Source organism: Petaurus breviceps, unplaced genomic scaffold, assembly GCF_028583685.1.
Source record: "Petaurus breviceps papuanus isolate PSGF00001 unplaced genomic scaffold, PetGlider_PUasm1.0 188, whole genome shotgun sequence".
Classification (NCBI taxonomy): domain Eukaryota; kingdom Metazoa; phylum Chordata; class Mammalia; order Diprotodontia; family Petauridae; genus Petaurus; species Petaurus breviceps.
Window position 1 is genome coordinate 39,975,219 of NW_027185804.1, and position 10,246 is coordinate 39,985,464.

Here is a 10,246-nt window from a genome sequence, read left to right on the forward strand (position 1 = left end):
GTTGTAGTTAGGGTGTGGAATACAAATAAGCAGGGAAGATGGCCAGTCACTCAGGATCATGGGAAGATTTGAAAAAGTCAATGGGCACAAATTGGTGACTGTTAAAAAGTGGGGAGTGAATCCAAGGTCAGAGTGGAGTGGATCTTTGAGTTATCTCAAGCAGAGCAGGGAATAGAGCTTGATGGGTCAGCATCCTATTAGGAACAGACACCCCAAATCAGGAGGGAGGTAGGCAGTAGGGGTTGGTGGGAGGAAGTGACAATTTTCTGGCTTCCAATGATGGAGGCTAGTAGTGGAACTGGTAGTAGAGGTGTCTTTTGAGGAGGTAGGGCTTCACATATTTGTCTTCTCTACTTTTTACGCCACCTACCAAATAATCCCCATCACACATTTAGGTAAACTCAGGGATGTGCTGAAAATAATAAAATGCATGTGTTTTTGTGTATATTTGTGTGTGTGTGTGCGTGGTCACGATTTGCGTATGAGGGATGATTAAACATATACTGCTGCACAAAGAGATCAATATCAAGAAGACTGTATTTTTTAAATTTTGGTGCATACCTATGATTTCATTGATATAAGAAACGCTCTGGTATATAAATTACTAATTATCAGTCAATAAGCATTTATTCCCCACTCTATGAATGGAAATTGACAACTTTTTTTAACCTAGTTTCAGAGACCTGACCATGAATATTGAGGACTTCTTACTTTTACCATGGTCAGATGACTGCTGTGATTTAGGGGAACCTTTAACCCAGGTCTTCCAGGCTTCAACTCCAGCCCTCTTGTCACCATTTATTCTTTAAAAGACTCATGAATTTAAAGTTCCTGAGTACTTTAAAGACTAAATAGTCCTTCACAGTTATTTGACAAGGGAGAAGACTGTGGATATGAAAGGATAAACCACTTGCCCAAGGTCCTGCCGAGAGTGACAGAACCTGGATTTGAACCTATGCCCCCCAAATCCAGGCCCCATTGCCTTTCATTATAGTTCTCTCCTCATTCAGTGGCAACTTACATAGACATGACAAATTATTTCATGATAGAGAAAGTCCTACCTTTGAAGGGTTGGACACATTTTAGTCTGAACTACCCAAATATCATTCTATTTGGAATTTAGTTAATATTAACCATCATGAAAAAATTAGATTTGTAGTTTAAAATGTCATTCCTTATGGGTAAGGTAATAGAGAGACTTGCCTTCACTGTTCAGCAGAAAATTTCTCATTAGTGATCTTTGCCTTTAAATTTAGAAGGAGGGAAGTGTAGAGAGAATAGTTATCACCATTTTCTTCAAACAGTAATATTTAAAAACCAGTTTTAAAATAGGAAAAATGAATATTTTCTCTTCTATTAGTATTTTGAGAGCGAGACTTTTGTTTTAACTTGTCATAAGCACTACTTAGTATAGTTTCTAACACATAGTGGCACATAAAATGTATTCACTTGAACTGTTCTGAAGAGAATGAGTACACAAAATAACTTCATAAGCATTTCAAAATACAGTATATGACCTCATAGATAATAGCATTCACAAGGTGAGTGCTCCCTGCCAGAGAGGGGAGAGAAGTATGACCGAAGACCTGATTTTTCTCCTTTATGATTTTATCCAGGTAAAGCTAACTTTTGCACAAACTAATGTTGAAAAAGCTGAGTTAATTATTTCCTTTTGTAGGTGATATCCCTTAGTCCCTTGGGGGTTGAAAGGTCATTCCCCAAGTTGATGCAATTACTATAAATTCTTGATTGACTGGAAGAGACAGTTAGCTCTATGTATAGGTTTGCATAAGGAGCTTAGAGAGAGAGAGAGGGATGACACCCCAGAGCTATTGCTACCTGCACTGCAAAAAAAAAAAACAAATTCAGTGTTTGGGGAAATTTTAAAATTTGATAAGGAAAACAGTCTCAGTTTATTTCCTGGCAAGGATAGTCTTGTTTTATAACATCTCTTCTGTAAAGGAGTCTTAGGAAAATGACTGGGAAGTGATCCCAAGTTAAAGAGAGCTCTTTGGGGTCTCTGCATTGGAACGGGCAAGTGCTACAGTCCCCAAAGAGCTTGCAACATCTCTAACAAGCAGCTTAGACATTGCAGATGGCATTCTGGAAAGGATATCTTTCTGCTAAAGTGGCAGTGTAAGTTTTCTCTTTTTTATTTCCCTCCCTTCTATCCCACCTCCCACTTGTTCTTTTCTCTACTTTGATCCTGTCCCTTTTCAAAAGTGGGTGCTTCCAACTTGCCTTATCCCAAACCTGCCCTCACTTCCATCATTTCCCCTCTCATCCTCTTCCCCCTATTCTCCTGTAGGGTGAGATACCCTATATAGTGTGTATGTCATTCCCTCCCTAAGCCAAATTCAATGAGAATAAGGTTGACCCATTCCCTTTTGCCTTCCTCTTCTTCCCCTCCATTGTGACCATTTTCCCTTGCCTCTTCTATATGAGATAGTTTACTCCAGTCTATCTCTCCCCCTCTCCTCTCATTATATTCCTCTCAGTGTAAATTTTCAACATTTTTTAGGTTTCTCTGCTTACTTTCTCCCAGTAGTTTCAGTACTGTCCCTGAGAACATAAGTGTGTGTGTTTCTGTCTTTTTGGCCAACAAAATCTGTGCAAGCAGTTCCAGGATCTGGTTCGGAATTCCATCTATGACCCTTAGGAAGTCTTGTTAAAATCTTTACTACTGTCTAGCTGTCAGGCCTAGGAGGAAAGTGGGAGTTAGTATTATCACTCTTATTATCTTTTTGTCATATTTCAGGATTGGGTTCACATAAAAATATTGTGGGGATAAGCTTCTGTCCTCTTATCATTCCCTTGTGTTCAGTGTTCTCCTAACCATTGCACAGGTGCATAAAATACTTACTTTTGTATGGTTGAGTAAAAAAGGATATAAGGTCCTCACATATGCTACTTGTAATATCTATATTGCCATGAGCTTATAAGCATATAATGCACACTTTTAAATCCATAGGAAAAATATAATGATGAGGAACAGATAGCTTGTAGATATAGTTCACACAACAAAGGAATTGTGTCTTTGGGGAGCAGTTATTTAGTCTACCAGTCTCCAAGTTCGGATGATTTTCATGGCTCTCTAGATTTGCTTCAAAGGCTGAAGGAGCTGGAGAGAGACAGGAATTGTTTTGAACTCTGGATTGGTTATTCTCCCTGTTTCCTTTTCTTGTCACCTTTCTATATCACCTGGTGATATTTCTGAGACAGGGAAGGAGTTTCAATTTGCAATCTGCAAATAGCTATTTGGCGGTAAGTCCCTTTTCTTCTTGTTTAATCCCAGGATATCTAATATGGAGATAAGGAGAAATATAAACCTCAAAATATTCCTTTACAAAATCATGAAAATTACTCTTTTTCACCACTTTCTTTTTCTTTTCTCCTCTGACTAGAGGCATTCTCCCTTTCTTCCCACAATGTTCATCATTTGCTTACTTGGAACTCTAAATTGGGACTGTATTCCACATAGTCTCTCTTTATTCCTGGTTATGTCATTTCAGAGGTTAATTTAACACCAGGACAAAAAGATGTCCATTTGTAGTAATAATCTCTATAAAGAAAGAAGTGGGAGATAGGATGGAAAGAAGGACAAAGTCAAGATTATAAAAACAAAGTCTGTTATTTCAAGGATAATGGAGAGACACTGAAGCATTGGGAGAAAGGAGAGAGATGTCAGAAGTAATTACATAGAACTAATTATAAGTTACCACAGAAAGAAATTATCCACTCATTTGTTGAATGACTATTGTTTCCTGACTTGTCAAATAAGTCTAGTAAGTTTCTGTATGGGGATAAAACCCTGTCTCTGTTGCTCTGCCTTTGCCTGACTATCACATTGTCTATCTGTCTTTCTTCATGTATCCTTTTATGTCCTTTGGCTATTACAACATATGTATGCATGTATGTGTATAGGTAGGTATATATCTATGTATATGTGTGTATTTTATTTTTGCATTGTAGTGATGTAATAACAGAATATGACTTAAACAAAAACAATGTACAAAATTCTATTCTGTTGAGAGAAGTAAGAGGACTAAAGTAGAGGATGGAAACAATGTAAACATATGTATGTATCTCCTAGTCTCTGTATATCATTTTCCGTTTACATCTGTCTCTGCCTGTTTCTATGTCTCTCCTCTGTCTCTCTCCATATATACACACATAAACATATACATAACCATATATATATATACATATATATATATACAGATAGATAGAGAGTGTGTGTGTGTGTGTGTCTGTATGTGAAAGAAGGAATATGGGAAGAGAAACCACCATGAAAATGAGTGAGGGGAAGAGAGAAACGGAAAAAATTGGATAGATACTAAAAGGTAAGGGAAAAAAAGGAAAATCACATAGTTCAAGAGTTTGATTGTTGCAGTAACTACATTCAGTTCACAGGATGACAAATTTAAAGCCGTAAAGGATGCTTGGAATTATCTAGTGAATATTCCTTATTTATAGATGAGGAAAGTGATGCTTAGAGAGATTGAGGAAACTATACTAGGTCACAAGGGCAAGTCATTTCAAAAAGTCATGTCCTCTAGTTAGCCCTCCACCCCTCTTTTGAGGCTGTAGCCTTGCTGCCAAAAAAGGCACCTCTAAGTGGAATGTGCTTTGATATTTCCTGGACTGCAAAAGAAATAAGTATATTATTTATATATATTTATTTACATATATAATATATATCATATCAATATATGCCATAACCTTATAGTATCTGGCCATTTGCCTGAGGAAGATAGTGACTGGGATACTTGGTGGTAGTAAAAAGTGACAAGGCAAACCATCCATTTATCCATAGGTTTCCTACTTCTCTACTTCCTTATATACCTGCCCCTACCTTTAAGTACCTCAAACTATCTCCAGCTTGTTTAGGAGAAAAGAGCAAAGACCTAGGACTGAAGTAGCTGCCTGATCTTTATTCCCTGTGTCAAAAAATACTTAAGCGACAAATTGAAAGGAAAATGTACGTTGAACAAAATTTTCACTTGCAAACCACACATGTCTATTATCTTTCAACCCTCACTTATTTCACATTTTGAGCTCTCTGTTTCTTCTCACTTGAATTTGTATTTACTTTCCCCCACATTGTTCTATTTAGAACACATTTCTGTCTTCCTTCCTTCCTTCATTCCTTCCTTCATTCTTTCCTTCGTTTGTTCATTTGTTCATTCCTCCTTTCTGTCTTTCTTTTTACTTTCTATCTTTCCTAATGTCATTCCTCTACTGAATTCAAAATATATCATCACGAGAATATTAATACCTATGAAACTTTTCACTGAATTTTGGAAGAAAGTTTAATTTCACACTTTTAAAAATAGGAATGATATGATTAATTATTAATGATATTTGTTTTTTAGGTTCATTAAAGTAACATAATGAAATAAGATTATATATTTTGAGGGCTGGGTGGTACCTTTGAAGTTTATTTGCTCAATTGTTATTGCCTATTAAGGAAATTGAGGAACACAGAGATTAAGTTTAACTTTGTAGTAAACGTCAGAGATAAAATCTGAGACCAGAGTTTCAATCAAACTTCAGAGTAAAACTTTTCATAGGGTGAAGTAAAAATGAGGCACAGAATTTATGTTATAATGTAAGTTTGTTTTTTTCTTTTTATATTCAGTCTTGTGATTTCAGCAGTATATATTACTTTTAGTGTTAAAACACCTTACACTTATGTGTGTAACTGAATCATTTTGGAGTTTCTGGGGTTGCTGTGAGGTTAAGTGACTTGCCCATGCTCACACAGATAAAGAGTATAAGAATTCAGATTTGAACTCTGATCTTGCTGACTCTGAGACATAACACTCTATTGATTAACCACCTGCACTGACTCTCTCAAAATTTTAGCATATAAGGACATATATGCCAGGATATTGGGAGAAGGTGATTAAAATTCATTATGATGGTAAACATTCATCACTGTTACCATGAACCCACACAATCATATTTCACTTGTAGTTATGAATGTTAAATCATACTGAATATTTTGGGCAGCTATATGTAATAGCAGATTATTTGAATTGGAGCTAGGAAAATCTGAATCCAAATATTTTCTTGGACATTTGTTAGCTGTATGACTTCGGGTAAGTGACAGCCTCTCATTTTGTTCATTCAATATAAATCAGAAAGATCAGTTCCTTCTGATGTCCACTCCTATATTCTGCTTCTAGCAAGAGTCAGAACTAAAAGAAATAAGGTACTTTCTGTATATGTATGTTCATGCAGCCACATATGAAATCTTAACATTATAAATTCATATAAACAAACAAAGTCCTTTATTGTTAGAACTAACTTAAAATCTTAGTCACCATATGCTTGGAATCCATAATATAGAATGTAATAGACTATGGTTGTCTTCTCTTTTTTGAACACAAAACCAACTGAGACGCTGAATATTACAGATACATAGGGTGATATAGATATTAAGATCAAGGAATAATTTCCTTCTGTTTGATTTCCATATTCTTCCATAACCATACATTTACACAGTTGGTTCTTATGTTTGGAATACAGCCCATCTTAACTTTTGCTACAATAAATCCTCATATACCTTCCAGTAAAAAGCTCCTAGTTGTTAGTGTGTTTATCTCTTAAAATAATTGGTGTTACCTTGTTTATATTTTGAATTTATTTAATCTAGTGAGTGTCAGTTTTCCTAACCATAATGAAAGCTTTGTTAGGCCAAGGATGGCTTCCTACATCCCTTGCATGTTTTTATTTTAATCAGTATCTGTAATTTCAACAGTGCAGTCACCTACCAGCACAAAAAACTCATTCAAGCAATGCATATTAGTAATTGGCCTATATGTTTATAAGATTATAGCATTGTGCATTTAGTAATTTAAGGAAGGAATCACAGATATTATTGAGTATAATCTCCTCATTTTACATATGATGAGACTAAGGTGCAGAAAAGTAAATGTATTGGCCTAATATTAACAAAAGTAATGGGTGATGGGTAGTGTTTGAACCCAGTACCTCTGTCTCCAAACATGTTTTTTGTCTGATAACATGCTATTCAGAGGATTGTTTAATGAAACAAAGATTGGATGTTTTGCTCATGGTTCCATATAGAGAACTTGAACACATTTCTTTCTTAGCCCAAGGCCATTCTTCTCTCCACTATGAAACACTGCTTCTCACCTTACAATTAGTAACCTCTTAATATTTTTGTACAATTGAATATGTTTTTTTTCATGATGCTTCTCTTTGAACTTTGTCTCTTAGGTAATTCTCATTTGGATACTTCCTATATTCACAGAAGTCATGAAAATAAAGAGTAATGTGACGGAATTTATCCTTCTTGGGCTGACACAGGACCCAGAAAAGCGAAAAATTGTATTTGTTGTTTTCTTGATTTTTTACCTTGCTACTATTTTGGGAAACCTGCTAATTGTTGTGACCATCAAGACCAGTCCTACACTTGGATCCCCTATGTACTACTTCCTGGCCTACTTGTCTTTTGCAGATGCCTGCTTTTCTACCACTACAGCCCCAAAGCTCGTTGTAGACAGTGTCTCCAAGAATCAGACCATCTCTTTCAATGATTGTATTACCCAGGTATTTGCAGCCCATTTTTTTGGCTGCATGGAGATTTTTCTCCTCATCCTCATGGCCTATGACCGCTATGTGGCCATCTGTAAACCTCTGCATTATTCAACTATCATAAGTCGTAGGGTCTGTGGCATATTGGTGTGCTTGGCCTGGGTGGGCTCCTGTATCCACTCTACAGCTCAGATCCTTCTTGCCTTAAGTTTGCCCTTTTGTGGTCCCAATTTGATTGATCACTACTTCTGTGACCTGCAACCCTTGTTGAGACTGGCCTGTGCAGACACATATGTGGTAAATCTACTTATCATCTCCAATAGTGGAGTTATATGTATGGTAAGCTTCGTATTGCTGATCATCTCCTATATTGTTATTCTATATTCCCTGAGAAATCAGAGTTCAGAAGGAAAGATCAAAGCCTTGTCTACTTGTAACTCCCACATCATTGTAGTCATTATATTCTTTGTACCCTGTATATTCATATACACTCGACCCCCAACCACTTTTCCTGTGGACAAGTTGGTGTCTGTATTTTACACAATTGGCACTCCTTTACTCAACCCTTTGATATATACTTTGAGGAACAAGGAGGTAAAAGAGGCCATGAAGAAGTTATGGAGGAGACTTACAGGATCTTAGATGAGAGGTTACCTAGCAAAGAGTAAAGGTAAGGCTTAAATTCTGCTCTTTTTAGAGATAAAGGCTCTGTGTTCCCTTTACTGGCCATAATTGAGGGCAATTTTGATATTTATGGAGAAATATATATGATTTTTTCTCAGCGACTCTGTATCCAGATCTACTTGGAAGATGGAAGACTCAATACACTAGGCTTGATCTTTATGCCAGGGTCAGTCAGGTAGGGATATGAGATATTATGAGGAAAAATTTGATATTTACGTCCAATATGGTGCTCTCTCTCTCTCTCTCTCTCTCTCTCTCTCTCTCTCTCTCTCTCTCTCTCTCTCTCTCTCTCTCTCTCTCTCTCTGTCTCTCTGTCTCTCTCCCTCTCTGTCTCTCTCCCTCTCTGTCTCTCTCCCTCTCTGTCTCTCTCTCTCTCTTTCCCTCCTTCCCTCCATCCCTCTCTCCTTCCCTCCCTACATTTTTGATGAAACTTATGATGGAAAATATCAAATTCTCTTGCTGTGCTTTTGGGCAATAACAATTTCCTCTAATTTTACAGGTGGCCTTTTTTTAATCCTTGAATCACTTTTTGTTGATAAAACATTTTTCTGACTCTTCAAAGTCATTGTTTATAATGTAAGTACAGATTACTTCTGAGATTAGGTAATGTGAGTTTGTGTTCTTCAAGGATCAAAGGTATTGTCCACTAAAACAAAGTATCAAATAAAAAACAAAATATTAAATAAAAAATCTGTTCTGTAAGAATGTTATATGTTATTTTGTTTATGCCTGCCTTTGTACTAGCCAAATGGCTTTTGATATTTCAAAAAGCCTAAAATCCATTCCATATAGAGTTCCATGCACTCATAAGCATTACAGAAAACAATTAAAGTGTCATTCATGTTTGTACCATTAGCACTTTAGAACTGCAAGCAAACTTAAAGACCATCAAATCCAAATTTATGTTATTCTACTGAGAAGACAGGGAGAGTGACATGGTCAGTTTATGATAGAGGAAGAACTTAAATCTCTGTCCTTTCTACTCAAGATTGTCAAGCCTAAACCCCAATTGCCCTCCAAAAGGCAAAAGAAAAAAAAACATTGTCAAGCCTAGCCTCTCAGCCTTCCCAAATATCTTTGAAAATACTCTATCATTTTTCAATGACCCTGAGAATCTATGAGAAGGCTGGGTTTTGTGGGTAGTAGATTGAACTCAAGAGGGAACTCCTTTCTCAGGCCCTTTCAAGCCACCTGAAAATGCACCTTCAGACAAGATTTTAGCACTTGTTTACTTGGATGAGTGGAGGACTATCTTAGGATGGTATCTAAGCAACCTAATTTACCAAATAACCAATTAAGGTGGCTATGTCCATGTATTTTTATACATGTTTGGATTTTTATGTGATGCTGTGTATGTTTGATAATGTTTATACATACCTATGTCAGTTATGGGGAAAGGTTGACTGGGGGATTGAGACTGTAGGGGACAGGATTTATGGGAAACTGAAGTATCTAGTAACAGTGCATTTAGAAGATCTGATTTTCAATAAATATTTCTACATAAAAATGCACAAATTGTTTCTTGGTGTCATTAGGTAAAAGTGTTTCACTGAGCATTACAGAAGAGATGAATGAGATGATTGAGCCAGATGGTACCTAAAGTCACTTTCAGATTGAAATCTATAATAATGAGACAAGAGTATTCTCTTAATGTCATGGATTATTTTGGGAAGACTCTATGGCTTCATGTCTATCCTATCCCTGTCAGTGGTGTACTGAATATTGCTCAAGCATACTATCGAAAATCTATTAAATTTTCAGAATGAGCATAAAAGCCTCATCTTAATTTGTTCTTTTTATTGTCTAGACTTAATAAAGTCATGGGAAATATTAATGCTGCAAATTAAACTTAAAAATATGCTGTGCTTATATATTTTATTTCTCCCAGAGAGCCAGTTAATCATTTACTAGCAGACTACTAGTCCATCCAAGTCCATGAAAGTTGAATGGTGATCATTAATTAAGGCTTCCCACAATAGCTCCCTTAGGTCTCCAT

At 36.3% G+C, this 10,246-nt stretch overlaps 1 protein-coding gene across 1 annotated transcript; it reads left to right on the top strand.

The window, feature by feature from the left end:
* Positions 1-7,287: 7,287 nt before the first annotated feature.
* On the top strand, positions 7,288-8,208 carry LOC138163503 (olfactory receptor 4C11-like). The gene has a single exon (XM_069090964.1). The coding sequence runs from the start codon at positions 7,288-7,290 to the stop codon at positions 8,206-8,208; it is 921 nt and encodes a 306-aa protein (XP_068947065.1).
* The last annotated feature ends 2,038 nt before the right edge of the window (positions 8,209-10,246 follow it).